The following is a 22,059-nucleotide window of genomic DNA, read 5'->3' as shown; positions in this document are numbered from 1 at the left end:
AACATTATACGACAACCAGCCCAAATTATCAAAATACTTTATTTATTTTCAGGATATTATGGTTGGGGAAAATGTTTTAATTACAAAACAAAACACCTTGAATTGCCCCTCACATTTAGTACTTTAGTACTGTATCATACAAACCAATTTTTCCATATCAATCTAGGAGTTAATCAGATATTTTTTATAACTGAATGTTTATGAATAAACTAGACCACAGAGTTTACTATTCATTAGCAGACAAAATAATTACACAACAGACAGACAGACATCAATAAATTATCAATAATTAATCGGCAGTTAAATCTGGAAATGTATGAACTTTCATCTTTTAGTTACTGAAGCGTAATCATTGCTTGAAGCTGAGTCATACACAAACAAGATGTAAGCACCATCTTTACTTCACTTCAAATCGTCTTCCTGCAGTAAAACCGTGGCCCTATTTTGTTTTCTCTAGAAAACAGGTTTACAACACTCTCAAATAAAAATGTCTTCAGCTATTGATGTTAATTGTGGCCCTATTTAGTTTTTTTCTAGAAAACAGGTTTACAACACTATCAAATAAAAATGTCTTAAGCTATTGATGTTACTAGTGTAAAAAATATAAGGTTTACACAAATTTGTATATTTTAAATACATACTATAAACTATGTCCGTCCGTGTAAAAACCAAAAGGACAAACTCTAGTGTCTGTGTAAAAACAAAAATGACAATTTCATTTTAGGCTATGTTTGCACAGCCAAAAAGTAACCGAAAACTTCCTGTGGAAACAGTGTTTAAACTATTCTGCTCAAGAAAAATTATCATTCAAATCATATAATTATCAGACAAGTGCGATAATTTTAACCTTTGACCTGAAGCACAAATTGTAATGTTGTGATTGGGTGCTTGGTGTTACAATAATGATTGATCATCCGCATCGGATTTACAAAAATTATACATCTGATAACTTTTGTTTTGACTGCAGAAACACAGCCTTAAAGGTCTCCTTCTAAACTATTAGCATAAACATATCCTGGTTTTTATACTGTACATGAATATGTGCCCTTTTAAAAAGTCTTGAGAGCCAAATTTTCTTTTGAACAATGTTTGTACAGGCATGTACATAATATCTTTACAGTAGTTGTATATCACATCATCATTTTGCAACGCCCTATATAATACAAGTGCATATTAACCTCAAAACCTAATGGAACAATCCATTCTGGTTTATTTAGTCCTTTTAAAATACAGTCACCATATCCTAGGCATCTAAAATTACCGTGCCATATTGACTTGCTTCAGATTGTATTTCAATATTGAGAGTAGTAAGATGAACCAAACATCGCTAACATAACACTAATCAATAGCTTACACATAGATTATAAAATAGTAAACGTGTTTCTTAAAATATTGTTTTTCATCTCATAAAAATCACATCATTTATTTAAAACGCTGCCATGTGTATTTATTACAGTGCAATGGTTTTATATTCTGGTGATTTGTTGAAAAATTAATGATCGGGGTTAAATAAATTTCAAATTCTTTTGACAAGTTGAAACTGGATGTGCTTACTTTCTACCCTTCAGTTTGAGTACAGTAAAAACCCCGGTTGAGGGGAACCTTCTGAGTCTAACATAATTTGTCAAGTATCTCCCAAGTATCAAAGAAGGGATTCTACTGAAATTTACCAAGTAATATTGTTAAAATGAACCTAAACGTCAACAACAAAACCTGGATCAAAAACCAAATTGCAGATATATTAAAATCCAAATTCGTAACTTGCTGGTAGCAACTTTAAGATTACAATGATAAATCAAATGGTATCTTTTACAACTAATTTGAATTTGTAAACATTTTTTTTTTTCCATTAAAAGCTGCTAACATGTCTATTTTTTTTATTTATTATTAAGCTAAATAAATTGTGCATGATTAAATTAAAATTAATAAAACATCAACAACAAAACCAACATACTATGTAGTCTTGCATCTACAATGAACGACATAGTGATATATTGCAAGCTAATATTATGTTGACAAACTAATACTTGGTTTTAATAATTAGCAAAAATAACACTCGGACATTATTTACTATTTTTAATTTAAATGTTGTGATCATATCATATATTTTAAAATCGGAATAAAATTGCATTAATATCTGTCAATTGCATTAAAAATTAAATACAGTTTGTGCTATGCAAACTACCTTATAATATATACTTATCTGAAGCAATGAAAAATAACTTAAATAATATTTCTGAAAATCCACACCTCATTAATATACATATGAATATTCAATATACTGAACTTATTAATTATTTTGATTAATGTTTGAATGTTGTCTGAGAATGTTGATGTATGTATGTTATTTAGTTAAACTTTGACCTCTGTCAGTATGCTGTAACAGCGCCCTCATACACTGTTGCCTGTTCATTTATATGTTGTAGAGTTTCAAGAGCGAGATGATTCATCCACATTAAGTTTTTTTATCAATGCATTGCTGTGCTTAGTGAAAAATAGATAAGGTTAATACCTGTACAAGTGTCAAAGTAATAGAGATATTATTGATACAACTAGAGGGCTAACTAGCAAAGTAATGTGATCATAGTAGGGACTTCTCAAAGTAGCCACTGCATCTGTTAAAAAATATTGCTAGTATATAAAGTAATTAAAAATATTACGAAAACCAAATTAAAATCAGAACAATTATTTTTCTTTTTAACAGTACAATTTTTTTTAGAGTACAGTAGTGTTTTTTGGTGTGATTGTGTTGGAGTTGATTCTCTAGTTGTACCTCTATAGTAAATACAGTACCTTCTGTTGTTCAACTTTTATTATATGATTTGTGGGGTTTCTTCTTCATTAGCAATACATTGTTTCAATCTTTTCCAGGATTCCACAGTTATTTAAAAACAGAGCAGATGTAAAATGCAAATTAATTAATAAATTGACGCTTTTTATATTTATATAAATTTCTCCCTGGTGCATGATGACTGGCTAATTACCATAAACATGAATATGTACTGTATCTGCCACCTTTATCATACTCTATGAATATTCATGATCAAACCTAGTATAATATAATACAGTACAATGATTAATATTAAAATAAAATTACATACAGAGAATTGCAAGATTCTTAACAATATTTCTAAATTTACAATACATACAGTAGGCCTACAAGTGTCTTAAAAATAACTTCATCTAGCAGTCTTTTTCAATGTTTTCATCTGTCATTAATTCATGACTTCGGACTGAGTTGCTGTGATACTCAAAGCTTTATAAAATTCCGCCTTCTTCTTCAAATTTATTCACACAAATCAGAAGCATCATTATATGGGCATATATATCTTCGAAATCCCTTTCTGTGATGATTTTCGCTTCAGTGAAAATAGTTTGAATAGTTTTGCAAAATGAAAACTTACACAACCAATCACAGTTCAGGAAATGAGTTCTTGAGCACTCATGAAAATCAAATAGCAAGCTCAAACCTGATCAAAATTATGATCGCAACTATTCACCCTTGTAGTAGTGGAAAAATAGTAAAATGATAGCACAAATCTGCGAAAATGTCGGATATGCGCAAATAATAATAATAATAATAATACCACATTTATATAGCGCCCTTTTCATGAGTAATCATGCTCAAAGGCGCTTTACAAGCATTATTACCCCAGTTTTTTTTTTTTTTGGGATCAAACACGTATGGAAACATACTCCCATAATGCAGCCGGTAACCAGCGCAAAGTTGTGTGTAGATCTAACTGGGTACCCATTTATACACCTGGGTGGAGAGAGGCAACGTAAGTAAAGTATCTTGCCTACGGATACAAGCAATGCGGCGAGAGTTGGATTCGAACCTAGGTCTGACGATCGGTAGTCCAACGTCCAGCACACTGCGCCACACGCCCTATAAATAAATTCACATAGAGGACATCAGGCTATACACTATTACTAAAGCGATATTCTGAAGTATCAAGATATTGTAACTACTGTATCTTTGACCAACAGACTGTTGAGGTCAGTTACTACAGTTTTTAGATAATATTTGATTTTCATACATAAATTCATCTGGTAAAAGATGCCACAATCTTCTAAAAATCTGAAATTTAAAAAAATATATGATATTGATCTTTTGAGTAAAAACTTACACAACCTACATCTACTAAAATTGTATGGAGGGATGAAGATGGCGTAAATAGTTTATGAGTTGATTATAATTTAACTGACTACTGTATTAATATAACTCCTGGATTAGGTGAAGATCACATCATATTACATGGAACGGTAATCAATTGTTTAAAAAACCAAACCAACCTTTTTATAAAGTGTAGACCATCATTAATCAGTAGGATGTTCTGGGCAGGACCGGTTCACCTCAAACCATGAGTCTATACATCTGTTAAAATAAACAAAATAATAACTCAGTAAGTGTTCTCAGACTGCCGCACACTGAATTGGATCCAAACGGTATTAAAAATGGTCTAAGAAAACTATACATAAATAAACACTTATCCTGTAGGTAGGTTTGGCCTAGCCAGAACAAGAGCAATCAAAGTTTATTAATTGGATAGACAAAGTACAATATTATTTGATTTTTTTGTGTTTATTAGATTAGTTACATTTTATTGTATATCATCAATAATTTGGTACTTTACTAGATTTCTATATTGGGAGAACTTTGTTTCTGTCTGTCATTAGGGCTATAAATATGCATTAATTTGTTTTAATATTTATATTATGTTACTCATTCTGTTCTTCGAGCTGATACCATTTTATAACATATACATGACATTAAATTTAATTTGAAAGAGACAGGATGACAGGATTAAAAAAAGAATTTATTTTACAATGTAAACATGTTTAGTATGCAGGAACTTAAGATGATTTATAATGGATATAAATAGAGATTTGAACTCTTTGGTTACAAACAAGAGGAAGAGCAGCTGGTCCCTAACCACAGGAAACACTGTAGACCATAGTACTATGTGGAGAAGAAGATGATAAATTTAACTTAATGTTATCGAAAAGATATTGAAAAGCTCTGATAATACAGTAAAAAAGCTCGTACTATATGGACATTCTATAATCTGGTAGATAAAATGTGTCTGTCAGTTTAGTGTCTGTGATCCTCTATGGTATTCGTACCCTCCTGTAAATGAGAGGTTGCAGGTTCTAATCTAAATGTTTTTGGTATTTTTCAATTGAAATTTCAGTTGAATGTACTCTTTTATTATATTAACTGCTTAAATTCAGCATGTCATGACAATGAAGTTTTCAGATATTTACGGTTGAAACTATCTTTGTAGATATGAAATAAAGTCGTAACCTTCAAAATAAAACCTAAAATACCCTATTTGCAAGAAAATATGATATTATGACATACGAATAAAAAGGTTTTACGGAAGACCCCTACCAAACTTACTGTAAAAATGTATCATGTACCAAATTTAAATGTAAAAATATGGCACCAGTACATTTATTTATAGGACAGTTAATAAGGTAATATGGTCATTAAAAGCATCTTTGCCATTCAAAGTGACTGAATGCAATAAAGGTCAATCAAGATTGTTTTGGAAAGGTCATTATTTGATCAATAATTATCTCTGTCCAGGAAGTAAAAAATAATCAATACTAAGACTATCTCTGTTTTATGAGCCAGGTTCTGACTACAATTATACATACAAACATTTACTGTGGCAACTGTGGGATTTGGCAGAATGCTTTGATAGAAAGCATTTTGCCAGGTGCCATAGGAAGCTTGTTTCTATTGAAAAGGGGGTTGGTTTTGGTAGGACATTTCAAGAAATGTTTCTTACGGTTTGTGGTAAATACAAAGACATGGTAGGCGAGCTATAGTGTTTCCTTCCAACATATCGTCTAGACAAATAGAACATTCTCCTTGGTCACTTGTTAACACATCATCTATAAAATACAATACATAACAACATTGTAAATTTTGGTCTTGGATTACTGGAAATTTTACCTGCCTGCCAAGATTAGCCCACGCACTCATATTCACAAGTAGAGAGAGAGCGATATTATGCATAGGTTGACGTTTTTAATGTACAGTATTTGACTTGTTTTAAACTCATCAAAAATTATCTCACTGAATCGGCATTTCAATGTTTATCAGAGAGGTGCCTCGCACATTCTAGCAACTAACCAGATGTAATTATGTATTAAATACAGAAATAACCTTCTAAAAACAGAATTCATTAAACATGGGTTTGAAAAATATTTTAAAATTTCTTTTTGAAAAAATCCTTTTTTCTTTTATTAATATTTGGGAGATTGGATGAAAATTTGGGAGGTCCCGAAGAAATCAGGAGGGTTGGAACATCTGAAAGTGTCCCCTTAATAGTAGATCTACTGTATTTGTAACAGTGTGCCTTTATATCACATGATCTAATTGGTATCATGTGACCTAAGCTGGGCACTACAAACTTACTCAGTTTTTGATAAGATTGTTGCTATGGTAATACATTAATTGGCTCTGGAAATGTTTAGGTAAAAGCACTATTAAAATGCAGTAATTGATCAATTTGCAGCAAGGCCATTGGTTAATCTTGTGACCTTTTAATATTGAAGGTCATGAGTACTTTATTAATATAAATATCAATGTAGTGGTTTTATTAATGTGTTTTAGTAATTCACAGGATGGATAAACCATGGAGGTATAAAAATAGGTATTTTTATACCTCCATGGATAAACTGTGGTCACTGCTGTTTAAGTCTCACTTGGAGTAGAAACAGTCTGACCTGGGAGTTGTGGTCTGAGCTATGAGATTAACCATGTTAACCACCAAGCTACAGGTCCACTACCTCATTTAAAATTACTGACTGCCTTAAAATTAATATTGTTATTAACACTGACTATTGATTTTATTGTTACTATTTTTAGTGATAAAATATGGAAAATTTTAACAATAATAATTTTGTTAAATAATATTTCCACTGGTCTTTGCTATTCACTAATTCATTAAATGACTTTACAGACATACTGTAGACCATTAATTGAGTCTGGATTTGAAATCTGGAACATTTATTAAGGGGACACCTTTTGGATCTAACATAGTATCCACTCAATAGGGGTGTCCTCTGAATAGGGGGTTTTGCCAAGTTTTAAGACATATAAATATTTCCCCTAATTTGTTTCAACAGAAAGTGTCACCTTAACAGCTCACAAACCATTTAACACGAGAATATAATGTTTCTTCCTTGTACTAACAGTTTGTTTACATACAAACTCTTCAAGGGTTTCCTGTCAAAAGTTGGATTAAATTCAAGATCATCACAATTAATAGTTACAATGCCAGAGAGGCACCAAAATACTTGACTGAAAACTATAGTAAGGTCTTGCATTGTCATGCTTTATTAACCAATGGAGGTTTAAAACCAAAAATTTAATTTTTTTGTGGCACATTAGCACAACAGGTAAGTCAAATAAAATTAGCAAACATTACTCCAATTCAACACAGATCAGGCTTAAGCCTACTTACTTGAGTCGTAATGGCGCTGGACAATTTTGGTAACTTACCAACCAAATATTAAGTTTTGCCATAATGCATACTTCACTACCATTTTCACCAGTCAAGTCAAGTCAGCGGTTTGGCTAAGACAGTGGGCGCTGCAAACCGGAGCAATAAAATTTGCACAGATTTCTGGCTCTCCTCAGCCATATTCCAGGTGGAAGTCTTCATGGATAAGGACTTAGAAATTGAGGTTCACTGTACAGTGTAAATACATAGTACAAACACCAGTGTACTGGTTACATCACAGCCCCTGTCGTTTTTGGTAGGCACTGCACCGTAACTTCTGTGGGTCTGTAGAAGACCTAGACTGAATTTCCTCAATTTGAGGATGAATATTATCAAAGTAATTATACAAGTACATACCATTATATACAATTCTAGGTTTGGTAAGACACATCACAAGGTGACATTCCACATCATCTGACGGAATCATCTTTGAACAGACAGGACATTTAAAACCTGAAACAAACAAAAATCAATTCAGAATTATAATTATTGTTTCACATATTGAATTACAGTTACAAAAAGTGGTGGTAGCTTACAGTACCTGGATAAACCGAAATTAGCCTATTCTCTCAGAAAGGAGAGCTACAACTTGAATATATAAAATGTTATCCCTATGGAGATAATAGCACATTACGTGAAGCCTGCCTGAAGTGGGAGCATTACAACACAAAACCATTATCATTCAACGAGACGCTGGTCTTTGCGGGAATGGTGGGGTGTTTTATACTGAATAAAATGCTTGCAGAAACATCATGTTCTCTAGAATACCGTAGAGCCCCCCCTCATATGGGACACTCCAATTCAAGGGACACATTCAGGTTAAAACAAGAGGAAAAGATGCAGTAGAAAGAACTCCTCCCTTTGGGAGACCCCATTCAAAGGACATCCCATGAAACAAAAATGGCAATACATGTTTTTTAACACTAGGGCCAATTCCTACCTAACAGAACACTTTGGAAGGTCTCAAAGAGTTTCTACTGTAAATTCTTTAACACCCCTGTTAACCCTATTCCTGTTATCCCTAATAAGGGGACGCTTTGGAGGATCTCAAATAGGATATAATAGGAGGACTTTATACTGTATTCTAAAACTACAAAAAGCAACCGCTATCCACGAATAATGAAAAAAGTCAGCAAATTATTGCCAAAAAAAGCAGCCCCCCATTTGAAATCAATAAGGCTCAATATAGTTTGGATGTTGTTATGACCTTGAAACGTGTCAAATTGCATCAAATGTAGTGCAATAAATGCCATAATTTGATGTCCATGTAAAATCTTATTATCCACAAAAAGCTTTCGTGGATTACAGTAATTGAGGATTCGTGATAAGATATTTAAAACAGTAGGTTGAGGAGGTTAAAGCTACGTTTACACTGAGACCGCCAGATTCGGTTCAGTGATCAGAGAAAACGCAAGGGGTGTGTGTTTTACAATTTTATTATGGAAATGAAATGTTTCAGTGAGAACAGTTCTAGTCTATTCTTAATTACTACAATTGTCAGTTAGGGTAGGGACATTCCAATAAATATTCTTCTTCATAATCAAACTTTATGTGACAAAAAAATGTGATGTGCCCATATATTGACATGATGATGTCATATCACTACCATATTTGGGCATATCACTACCATATTTAGACATATCACATTTAATTTTTTGTGTCAAACTAGTTAAGTAATACTGCACTTTTATGCCAAAAATATTCCTGCTACCTCAACAAAAATAACACAATCCTCACAAAACCTTCCAAACAACCCAATTTCCACAAACCATCACTGTTAATTATTGCCTACAGGTATTAATTTCAACCAACAAAAAGAATACAGAGTCCTGCAGACAAACATATGTTCAAATAAAACAACGATTAACATATATTTATAATGTAGATTGATTATGGAGACCGCAAGGAATTGGTGTTCCCAATGGAACATTTTAATCATTAATATTAATATCTATATACAGTACTACTGTATTCACTAAACAGCAATTTGTCCCAAATACATTTACATCATGCCTTAAATTTCCAAAATAAATGCATGCATGAAAAATGATCATGCATGAACGAGCACAACACTATGGCAACAGTAATCACGCAAATGTTTGACAGTTATAGTATGTTCATGAATAATTCATAAGGTTGAACTTTATTTAACCTAGATACTTGTGTTTATTTACGTAAAATGACCTTCAATATTTGCTAATGGAAATAGATTAACTCATTTAATCAACTGGTAAATGACAATGTTATTATATTCATAAATTATAGATTCACCCAAACACCAAATATGAATATGGCTGTCGAGTGGTTTTTCAAAATCCAAACATGAGATGCCATGGTGTACAACAGCAACAACAAAATTGTAACTACTCCAGGACAAGTCGGCCTTTTCTGCCAGAGTCGGTCAAGTATAGTTAGCCCGAATGCCTGGGTTTCTAATCACATTTATAATTTAGCGATGTAACATTCGCATTGTATGAACTGCTGAATTCTTGCTATTCTACTGTAGGCACAAAGCATGATATTTATCAAAGACATACAGTATTTACATTGGGTTACTGTACTATCAAGAAAAGGTATACTATATTAACTCTCTCTACCCATGTGTACAAATGGGTACCTGATAAGGCCAAGACACAACTTTGCTCTGATTACTACTACTGTAGTTGCATTCATGTCTGATACAAAAATAACCGCTTATTAATAATTATTTAACTTAAGCAGTAGTATGTCCGCTAGCAAATTGGCCAGTAAATCCAATGACCCCACAGTAACTGGCTTGCTTTGCTGGTAGGCAAATTACAAAAAATCTCAAACCCGGTTGAAGCAGAAACATGGACAAGATTTTTTTTTTAAATAAAACTGGAAACTGGGTTTAGTATAGTACATTCATAATTACAGAGTTATAGGTTGATGACATCATCACAACACCTAGGTAACGCCCTTTGTAGTTCACCACCATCTCAAAGCACTCTTTCCGTCCGAGTGGTTTTATTTATTCTACAGCTTAGTAATTGTCCTTAATACATGAATCAGGTACTGTAAAACTTTATAAGGTAAAATTTGATACTAATAACAATAAACAGCTCAATGCCATGAGTACAGTACTTTTGAACATTTGGATTATTCAATCAGTTATTGCTGTAGTTGTAGGTTTTAACATGATTTACCAGTGGCAATAGCATTGAACCTTAAACACTGGGCAGAGAGGCAGTGATTACTGGGATTTACCAGTGGCAATAGCATTGAACCTTAAACACTGGGCAGGGAGGCAGTGGTTACTGGGATTTACCAGTGGCAATAGCATTGAACCTTAAACACTGGGCAGGGAGGCAGTGGTTACTGGGATTTACCAGTGGCAATAGCATTGAACCTTAAACACTGGGCAGGGAGGCAGTGGTTACTGGGATTTACCAGTGGCAATAGCATTGAACCTTAAACACTGGGCAGGGAGGCAGTGGTTACTGGGTTAGTAAAAATTAACAGTTGGCCATAGTAATTCACCCCTGTGGTGTGGGTACTTTACTTCTGCCAGCATTTGGATTGGACACAATCAATTTGACCAAAAGTACAGTAGGATCATGGTTTTAAAAAAAATAGTATTCGATTTCAGAGAGGAGTGTCATTGTACTACAGTAGGACCACAACATCAAAGCTGATCTATTGCCCTCTTACTGCACATGCAACTTACAGTACTTACAATGCATAGGAAGGTCATCATGTATAACATTAAGATAGTATCAGTATAGCATTTTGCCCATTTAAGACAGAAACTACTTTAGTTACAATTCTTCTCTCTTAGACGTTAATTTATAAAGAAATGAAAAATGAAAATTAAATTAAATCTATTTAATCAAAATGCATACACTGTAGTATTCATATGAATCAGAACAGTTTAAAATGATTAAGGTTGATCGTAATAGTTCTTTCTAGACAACATTCATTTTAATATTTTTTTGTATTTTAATACTTTTAGTTTTTTACATCACTTAGTCACATTCCATGGTAGCCATGAAAACTTGTTTGATTCAATACTTTAGTTTTTAGCTTAATTAAATAATCAAATATTGATTAGAAAAAGCATAGTGTAGTTTTTGTTTTAACTGTAGAAATTCATTTGGTATTACAGTACAGACTATTACAAATTAAAGTAATGTTATGTCTTAATGAAAATCGTAGTTTAAAGCTTTTATTAATTGAAACATAAATTCATGATAAAGATTTTCTCTATGACTCAAGATGACTCCACAAACCAAGAAGACAAATTCATGAATAAATTTTCTGTCAGGCATGACCATTCTTAAAAGGTTCAAACTTCTTTCCTGCTATTTTATGTGTATGCTAAAAACTTACTTACTTACTAAAGGCCAGTCAAAAAGTATACTGTACTAAAAGCTTAAATTACACAAAGCAATAGTGGAAAGAGGAATGGGGCGTGGTTTTTTATTATGAAAAAAATAATTATTAATAATAATTAAATATTATTATTAATAATTAAAAGGGATGAATGTTCTTTCCTTTCAGGAGAATGGCCTATGTCAGTTTTTCCAGGTAACCTACAGTAGACATGACGGTTGAAATACAACATCAAAACTCCTATACTCACTGCCTATACAAATCACTGTCAATTTGAGATGAGAATGACATGAAAAAATATATTGCTAATAGAATCCAAGTATAATCCACAAACTAAGTAATATTTACTTAATTTTGTAGTCAGGTCCAGGGGATTACAGATTTGTAGGTCAAATACAGTACTACTTTACTATAGTCTAGAATTAATGATATAAATATTCCATTTATGTATGGTCATCTCCGTTGACAGTCTGTCACTGTGTGTATATTCAGTTGCACTGAAAAGTTTGTATTGGTTCAACATGTGTAGTATACTGTACTGTAGGTACCTTTAGTTAATAATAATCTTTGCTATGTATATAGGTGGATATAAAAACTCTACATTTTAAGTGCGTATTACAAGGAAACAGACAGGGTCAACTAAAGAAGGAAATGGGAACCATGATTATGTCACAAATAAGATTAAGCAATACAGTAGGCACCATTTTTAAAACTGACTCTCATTTTTCGAAACCAAAAGCAACTTATTTTTCTTCATCATTCATTATCCTGACACCAATACATTCAATACATTTCAAATTTATCAAGACAACACAAACTAGTGTTGTGATATGCTCACAGCAGAAAATCAGTCTATTATAAATACTCAATGCTATCTTTTCGTAATATAATAATAATAATAATGATAGATTTATATAGCGCAAAAAAACGATGTCTCTATGCGCTCGACAATAAAGAGAAAGAGAGGAAAACACGAGGAGAACAAAAAGACAAAAACACCAAGCTAGCGCCCAAACCGGAGTACAGTATGTGGATACACCATCACCGCTAACTGGGGATCAGTGTGTATCATGGCTACAGTATCTTCGGTTTCGAGATTTTCAAGTTACATTCTATTCTTTTTCTAATTCAATTCAGACTTTTCCTTCCACTTGGTAAGAGTTTGGTGCTTTACATTGGTTGAGAATGAAAGTTATTCTGGTAACTTTTTCTCCACTCTCTAAAAAACTAAAAATATTTATGTACTTTAAAATGTAAATTGTAAGCCAAAAAAAAAAATAAATAAAAAAATAAAAAAAAATAATCACAAAATCAACAAAACACATTGAAATATCTTTGCAGTTTATAGAATATAAAGCAGCAAGTTATTATTAAAAAATGGAATTAGTATATTCACTTTATCCTTTAACCAGGATGTTACTAAATACTGTACATAAACAGGATATTATTACAGCAGAAGCGTTTCATATTAATGTAAATACTTGGAAGAGGGTCATAATGACATGATGTGGGTGTTATAGAGTACTGTACATATTAATAACTAAACAAATTTAAATGTTATTGCGAAATAATGTATTAAAACAACATTTTACTACTAATGTTGCTGCACTGCGAAGGCACAATTACAGTTATTATTACAAGGATATAAATTCTGAGAATGTGAGATGATTCAGCCAACTGTAAAAATGGATTCTGTTCATAAAGTAACAATCTACCTGAGCAGAATTTATAAACTTATAATTTCGTTCCAATTCTCTTATTGTAAAATATCAAACATAATGAGATTGTGTTTATTCTCTTTCATCACATGACAGCACTCTGCCTCTGAGAGAGAGAGAGAGAATGTACTGTAAACTCTGTTCCAGATGACAAAGATCTACAGTACTACAAGGTGAATCATTCAACACAGATTAGAAATCTAAGTACAAAAGTTAAAGCCTTGTTCGCACTGGACTGGAAAAATTGCAAGGTAACTTTACCCATGGCCATCCATAAATGTTACCATTGTTCACATTTAGTGTTTAATTAGCATGATTTTACAAAACTGAAATCTTGTACACAGACAGACAGACAAATCAACTTGCTTGTGAGAAAGGATAATGTTTCCATTTTTTGAACTCGTAAAAATATTCCTACAATACATTCTCATTATGCGTATACTGTAGTAAAATTGATACTAAAAAATAATGGCAAAATATCAATAAGAATTGGTTGTTAATATTAGTATTATGTAACCATGGTGATAGAATCAATTAATCCTTAAGTGTAATGTGTTTCATTCTTTTGATGTATCCAATATCCAATGTATTCATTACAAATAATAAGCTCATCATAGCCACAATCCACATGGTAGAAAGTAGATGAGGGAAGGGGAATTTTATAAATCAAATGAAGTATTTAAATTACAAATAAATGAATTATACAGTAACCCCTAGCTCATCAATGAATGAACGAAATGAACTTGGGTATGTACAGTAGATAGTACATGACTGAAGTAGTGGGCACAACTTCCAACTGGCAATGGCATATAGTATTTAGTATCCGATTGGCAGATTATTATTAATGCAGCCATATTGCCAATAACCATTGGGAGGTAACGGTGGTGGCTGTGTGTGATTGTATCAAGAAGTCTAAAATGCTACCTCTGGAATATACTGTACACATACAATGTTCAACCGTATACAATTTAGTTTTGAAAATACATTATAAATTGTTCATTGCACAATTACAAAGCACAAAGCTGGCTCATGATGAAACCAAAACCGTAAAATACAGAAATAATAAAGTGATTCTACGGTATAGTTCACAAAATATAATTTCCTGGTCCTAATATTTATTCTCTTGAATCAAATTCAAACAATAAGGATTTCCCCTAAAAAGCACAAAAAACATAGCAAATCTAAATGCACAGGGAAGAAGAATAACAAATCATAGGGTTCAATAATAGTATGTAAAAGTGAGGAAACATAGGCCTACTGTAATATTAAGGAAGTAGTTTGTTTTAGTAAACACATGAAAAAGCTTGAAACTGAAAATTGTATATCTTGTGCAGGGGTTTTGTTATCGTTGACATCATACAAATGTGTGTCTGCTATGCTAATGTAATATCTTATCCACAAACCTCCCAACTCTCCTAACAACCTCAAGAGCTTACAAATAGTTCATGTCATCTCCCACTCTCTTTGTACATTTACTTCATCAAAAACAAACGCTTTTAAACATACTAAAATTGCAAACAAATATTTGTAATTTTAAGCAAACAGCATCTTCACAATGTAGTTAAATCAATGGGACATTACCTGCTGATGACGACAATTTATTACGACCATTATAGAATATTAACAAAACCCCTTGCTTGTGGAGTTGCCAAAATACAGCAATGTTGCTATGGGGACTAAAAGTCACTTAGCGTAATGGAGACACAACTCATTCTAAGTAAAGTAAAGGTCAAACAATATAAAGGTTCTCTGTTTAGTTTGTATCTTTAATTGTTCAAATGTCTAGCAATATTAAGACAGTACCAACAACAACAATTATTCATATCTAAAATGTATTCTAATTTTCAATGGATTGATTGTTTGTTTGTATTTTGAATTGAACCGTAAGAAAACAAATAAAGAATGAAAGAATTGAACGTGGTGCAATAAATCACATTTTATGGTAACTTATAAATTTGATATGATTACAGAAGGAGCAAATTGTTTGTTTTGTTGTACAGTGTGATGTCAGATACTGTGCTTTTCATTGCGTTTTGTTTCTCTTCCACTTATATTAAAATGTTCCTGCCGTGCCAGAGCTTAAAATAAAATCCTCTTCCAAATTGTTTCTCTTTGATAATAAATGATGATAAAACAAATATGTTTACTGTACAGTATAATTATAATAATGGTAGGACCTAATACAATGTTTCTAAGCGCTTTACACACAAAAATTGGAAACCAACAAACTGATTAGAGTGTCTGTCCAAGTGTCTGATACTGATAGGTTAACAAAATACTGTAATACTGTAGATAGAGTTACAGTCTATGTCTTGAAACAATTTTTTTCAGAAACTAAAAAAAAAGTATAGCCTAAAGACCTAAGTTTGACCTTCCTGTATTAATAAGGCTCAATAGTAAGGATATAATAATATGTGCTGATTCATCAACATATACAACAACAGTGCAATCATGCTTGGATCTGCTATGCAAATAACTATAAACAGAATCCTGTTCACGTGAAAGAACTAAGTGCTTGTTCTAGGTACAGTAGCCTAAGAATCACAGATTTTGTATGTGATTCAGATTTTGGAGAAAACAACATCCTGAATGAGCTTATTTTATAAAAGTAAATAATTAATGGAACCTGAAGAGAGCATAATTTACACGATTGGGCCCATTATACAAATAAAGGAAAGACGATCGGGTCCACGAAAATTTGGATTTATAATTGTTCACCATAAATAAATTAATTGTGTTCTTCCCAGGATTTTTTGATACAAATTTGATAAACTATGTAAAAGAATTATAAAATATTTTAAAGAATAGTTTTATCAACATAACTCGTTAAAGACAAGTTCAAATCTAGTTATTCTTGCTTGTACTAAACCATTCATATTAATTAAAAGGCCAGTTTCTCCAAGACGGTATTTTAGGTAGCAAAAAAGAACATAAGAATAAAATAAAAGCACATCAATCAAGCCCACGACTGCTGCTACACAGGATGGGTCCATGTACGATCAATAATTTGTTGTTACACAATATTTCACTTCATTCACTTGGTATGTGCGACAGTATGTCGAGAACTCAATTATAAACTATAATGGAACTGATTTACAAACGATACACTTGACTATTGGAATCAACGATTAAAGACTATTGGGATGAACGCCTAAGATGATCAGGCCAAACGTATAAGACATTTCTTTATGGCCCCGATCGTGTTTACCCTTGTCCCTAATTGTGTTGTTTTGGTAATAATATTTCTTTTTAAATCATTAATCAAAAAAACAAAACTAGTTTTCCTCCTGTAAAAAACAGTAACAATAAAGTGATCAATTAAGAAAAATGAAAAATGTACACATTATGAACACACAATTAAAAGATAATAAAATGTTACCATTTCGACTAGCTTGCAGGATAATTGATTGTCCTAAAAGATGTGCTGGTAAAGATCGTGCTTGCTGTAATCTGGAGCTGCCAGGAGCAAAAATATTGTCTGTATCTAGTGATCTAACTCCTCTTGTTGCTGCTATAGTCAATGGGCTACCGCTTGGCGGGCCAGTACCTAGAGACCTAGTCCTGGACCTTTGCTGGCTAGGCCCAGGCGGAGGAGGTCCGGGGTAGGCGGGAAGTGCACTACCGCCACCGTTTTGGTGTCCATTTCCAACCAGCACAATGCTATTTCCCGCAGGCGAGTTTGGTGACGAATATGTCCGTGCACGAGGGCTAGAACTCACCTTCTGCCCCATAATTACAAAAAAATATCATTCAACGATACAAATATATAATCCCTACGTTAGATCCAATGTTATTGGTAGAATTTTAACTCAACATATAACACTATTCCATTTAAATTCGTCTTCCATTTTCACCAGTACTCAGCAGCCATGTTTTACTTTGTTTTCTTAATTCCGACGAAACCAATATAATGACGTAGGCAGCAAGATGAGAGTTTGCTTTTCATTCAAATGTCAAAAGCGGGTCGATAGGCACGTACGTCATAGAAGCTATTAAAAAAATACAATTGTTAACATTATTATATAATAAAATAATATTAGGCCTAGGCCTACCTCAAATATCAGGCGCGGATTTAGAGGGGGATTTGGCTGGCCCCGTCTCCCCTTTTGCAACATTTAAAAAATAAATAAATTACACGTGCCACTACGATTACGTAGATTCACGTACAGCAATTTTTATAAAACTTTTTCGTCTGAGAAATATGCTAGTGCTAAAAACGGGTTTTCGATATACCTTTATTATTCAAATTTTTAAGAAAAAAAACACCATAAAGAAGGTCCATTTATTTTTATTTTGTGAATATTCCGTGATACTCGACTAGAATCCACGTTTTGTGGTATATGATACCATAGCTGAGCTTTTTTCCCATGATTACGCTTGCTTGACAATGAGCCTTATTATTTAAGTATGCCTACTCAACCAATCCAAGTCTTAAAATAGAAATATAATATAAAATATAAACACTTGAAAAAAACTTTTTAAAATTATATATTACAATAAATAATGCATATGTACACTAGCCAGGCTAGGCATCGGTATCTTTACACATTTCTATTTATTTGTTCCTAATTATTTTTCTTAGGTGTTCTTAAAATTGAGGGCGCCAAACATGTAAATTACGAGATCGGAAAGAGGCGGGAAGCCAAACAAAAAAAATTATGGTGTGCTCCCTTGCCTCTAGCACGGTAAGGCTCTCTCACAGCCTTGGGGGTACCACACATCAGATGTTTTGATGTTATTGCCTCATGATGTGTGGTGGAAAGGGGGACGTTTAAATCTGTGAACCCCAAACACAGAAGCTCGCATAGCTTTAACTCTTTTCCACCGACCGGCATGGGGTTTGAACCCACGATAATCGTGTTCCACGACGCTCTACCGACTGAGCTATCCGGCCCTCTGGTGTATTAGCAAGGTTAAAACTAGATTCGTTTCTTCAAAATGACGTCATGAATATGCAAATTTTGACGTAACGATTAGAATGACGTAATATGAAGCGCGTATAAGACTTTACTATTGTTGACTTTCATTACTCGTACTCGTGTACATTGTGGCATAACGGGTAGTGCTCTAGTAACTATCGTTTGGATTCAACTAGCTGGGGTTCGAATCTCTACGGATTCATTTTTATTTAAATAAATATAAAATGTTTTTCTTTTATTTTGAAAGAGAGATATTTAGAGAGTCAAGTTAATTTAGGATAATATAATGGAGGATTAACAACATCAAAATTCAACAGTGTGACCGCCGCGAATGACTAACAATTTCATGTCAGAAAAAAGGAATTATAATTCTCTTCGTTACGTGTTTAGAAAAGAATTTATATCTCATCGTAGTTTGGTATGTCGGCGTTGTTATGCAAATGAGTTTGTGCAGGTGTAGTGGGAAAGATGGTATAGTGTTAATCGGTCACGCGCCACACTGTTAAATTTTTGTGCTAAACATAACATTTACAACACAAAAAATCGGGTGGCGAAAGCCACAGAAATATAAAAGATGTTATGTTGTGCTCTTCCCGCCTCAGCACTAAGGCCAATTGAAGCCAAATGTGCTCCTTCATTTTTTAGACGGTACTCTTGGGTGGGCTTCTTTTCCAGATGGACAAAAATAATAAATATATATACTTAGATAAAATATTTTACAATTTAAAGTCTGGAAAAGGATTACATAGTTTGGAGAAAAGTCATAAGTCTAGTTTTGAATGAGGAAAAGGATAATAAATTGCGGATAGATAGAGAAGATCATTGTAGAAATGAGGAGCCTTGTATTATAGCTGAAAGAGAGTTTGAACATTTCAAGAGAGGGTTAAGAGATGTGAAGATTTAACGATTATCATCATGGTCATTATAATGTTTATCAAACAAACACTTTTATCAATCACCGCCAATTCGTATCGCACTACCCATTTTACACTACCAACAATAACACTTCGGGTTGATCGAATTGTGTCAGATAGATTTTTACGTGATAACATTTGCAACATAATTTTAAAAAAACAACCAAGATAGTGGTAAAGGAGCCGAAAAGGTCAAAACACATAAAAACGTCAAATGTTCAGGATAATTGTTAGTGTCTCAATTTTATAAATACGGTGGTATATTAAAATCAAAATAATCTTTAGTCGTTGTTTTAATCCTTTAAAATTCTTAAGAAAAAATACAACTTGATACAGTAAATTGGATTTTCAATACGTCATCGTCGATATATAATTTCTCACAAGTCAATGACAAATAAAGTACAAAACACCTCATTCAAAATGTATAACAATATTTATTTATCAAAATATGCAAATCATGTGAATTCATTTCAACATATTTATAGAGGTCAACAAAATAATATATACATCAAGTTAGCATTTATACAGGTTAAAATATGAAACATTAAGTTAGCATTTATACAGTTTAAAATATGAACATTATACAGTTTAAAATGAACACTTGCATTTCCTATAGAATTATAATATTGCATTTTACCAATATATTACTATGTAGTTTAAAATGCTAGATAGAGTTAATCTGAACCATAGATAACCGCCAATGCTTCAGACGGAAGGAAAAGAGGTTGGTCTAAATCGCTTTCAGACGATACGGAGCTGAGAGAAGAAGAAGAAGAACTGTAAGAGGATGACGGTGATGACGGCGACAGAGACGCGTTCTCAGATGTTGTGGTTGCGAAGTTGAACGGGTATGGGTGAACGTAGCCTTCTGCAGTTGTACTAGCTGGTGGAAACATCGGACGTTGACCTCCAGTAGTGTAGTAGTCAGATGGATATTGGTACTGTAGAGAAGTAGGAGCGTAGTACTGGTGATAATCGTATGGTCTGGGTACATTCGACTGGAACATTGGGTACTGAACTTGTGGTTGTTCCTGCAAGAAAAAATAAATAAAAATCAACAATTAGTTAATAGCTAGTAACAATGAAATGTAACACATGTTGATAGATAATCAATGTTGGAATTTAGTTTAAGACATGTTAACTTTAAGTATAAAACATGATAGGGTCTAAGGGTAGAAGAAAACCATTGTTAAGTTAAAATGATTAAAATTTGATTTCAAAACAAAATTAAGGAATTATTGAACATGAAATGTCGCTGTTGGATTGTCCAGTTGTAAGGTAAAAACGCATAAAACGTAATGAAACAGTAAAGAAAAAACAATAATTGAAAAATACACATACCTTTGGATAATGTTGTAATTTACAGTCTTTCCCAGCTTCGGCATCGTGGTTATACATTGAGAAGTCGATGTCTGCTGCTGGTACGTACAAGTCTTCTAGCATTGCAAGATCGTCGATGTAGCATGGTTGAGCTGCGGTGTAGCGACCAGAATAGTAACCAGCACTGGCTGTAGAAGTGTACGGGTGGTAGCGATGCTGATGACGAAGTCGAGGAGCATAGAAGTGTTGGTCGTAGTAAGTGCCGTAGTAGGCTTCTGAAGACGTCGGTGGTCGTTGGTAGTTGGTGTACGGTGATCGATCGTCTGAAGTTGCACTACACGGTTCGTCAGAAGCAGTATCGCTAGGTATAGGTGTTCTAGGTTTGTTGATAACCAGATTTAGAATGTTCTTATTGTAATTATTGTCCATGTTGTGCTTTGATGTAGCAAGAATACGTTGACAAGCAGCCTCGTTTTCATTATTACTTTTACAATGTCCACATTTGTCATTCATTGTCCAATAGTTGTCTTTGCCATATGGTCTAGTTGGATCACGTAGAATCTTAGTGAAACACTCACTAGCAGATAAGTTGTGTCTTACACTGTTCTTCCATCCAACGTATTCGCCACGGAAACAAGCAAACTGGTCGTACATAAAGTTGATGATTTCACGCAGAGTTAGTTGACCTGAAGGTGAAGAATTGATGGCCATACGGATCATCTCCATGTAAGAATGTGGAGGTTTGATGCGGCGTTTGTAGTCTGGTCGTTGTCTTCCCTTGGTTGATCGTCGGCATGTCGTCGATGATTCTGAACTAGCAGAACTTGTAACTGATGCAGGTGACGATCCTTCAGAATAAACAGCGTCATAAAAGACTGGTGAAACTTCTTGATCACACATGGTGCAAGATCAAAGAATACTCGTAATAGCTTATGGAAATATTTATTAGAACAGTACTGAACAAACTCGATGAACGATATGATCCTATTGGAAAAACTTGGTGTATTTATATCCCTGCTGCTCATGTCACCGTGTTGATAGGTCACTCAAAACTCTCCCAAGTGTTACGTAATGACGTGTAAAACAAAAGAAACAATAGCCCGTCGGTGACTTTAGCGTTGCGACGCCGGCGGCGGGGAGTGTTATCGTAAAGGGGAGATAATAAAGTGGGCGTTCGGTCTCAAAGCAAACACCAATCACAGTTTGAGTTTGATTCCCCGCTTCTCGCATTTCAGTCTTCTTGTACAGTTTCATGAAACTTTATTTTTACGCTTTGTTGGCGTACTTTTCATTTATTTTATCTTTCCAGCTAAAG

General features: G+C 33.4%; 2 protein-coding genes across 3 annotated transcripts in view; both read right to left on the bottom strand.

Moving 5' to 3' along the window:
- The window catches only part of LOC144850257 (E3 ubiquitin-protein ligase ZNRF2-like), a 32,253-nt gene extending 14,772 nt beyond the window's left edge, over window positions 1–17,481 (bottom strand). The window contains exons 1-5 of one of the 2 annotated variants that reach the window (XM_078707497.1): window positions 16,971–17,481; window positions 7,878–7,973; window positions 5,799–5,904; window positions 4,297–4,378; window positions 21–4,081 (exon numbers count right to left, since the gene is read on the bottom strand). In XM_078707497.1, the coding sequence (XP_078563623.1) occupies window positions 4,321–4,378; window positions 5,799–5,904; window positions 7,878–7,973; window positions 16,971–17,322 (612 nt within the window). In that variant the 5' untranslated portion in view covers window positions 17,323–17,481 and the 3' untranslated portion in view covers window positions 21–4,081; window positions 4,297–4,320. Of the gene's footprint in view, window positions 1–20; window positions 4,082–4,296; window positions 4,379–5,798; window positions 5,905–7,877; window positions 7,974–16,970 lie in introns of those variants that run through there. The other variant, XM_078707496.1, reaches the window with a different exon arrangement.
- Window positions 17,482–20,067: 2,586 nt separating this feature from the next.
- LOC144851030 (uncharacterized) lies at window positions 20,068–21,644 on the bottom strand. The gene is made up of 2 exons (XM_078708553.1): window positions 20,766–21,644; window positions 20,068–20,455 (listed from the first exon to the last, which is right to left on the bottom strand). Exons 1-2 carry the CDS (start codon window positions 21,642–21,644, stop codon window positions 20,099–20,101), a joined length of 1,236 nt encoding a protein of 411 aa, XP_078564679.1. The 3' UTR covers window positions 20,068–20,098.
- Window positions 21,645–22,059: the final 415 nt, after the last annotated feature.

Source organism: Antedon bifida, chromosome 8 (assembly GCF_963402885.1).
Source record: "Antedon bifida chromosome 8, ecAntBifi1.1, whole genome shotgun sequence".
Taxonomy (NCBI): Eukaryota; Metazoa; Echinodermata; class Crinoidea; order Comatulida; family Antedonidae; genus Antedon; species Antedon bifida.
Note: the sequence above shows the minus strand (reverse complement) of the source record. Positions and strands in the feature narration are given on the sequence as shown.

Coding starts and splice junctions, on each gene's coding strand:
- LOC144851030 (XM_078708553.1), bottom strand. CDS start 21,644: ATGTGTGATCAAGAAGTTTCACCAGTCTTTTATGACGCTGTTTATTCT. Junction 20,456..20,765: donor AATTACAACATTATCCAAAG/GTATGTGTATTT, acceptor TTTTTCTTGCAG/GAACAACCACAAGTTCAGTA.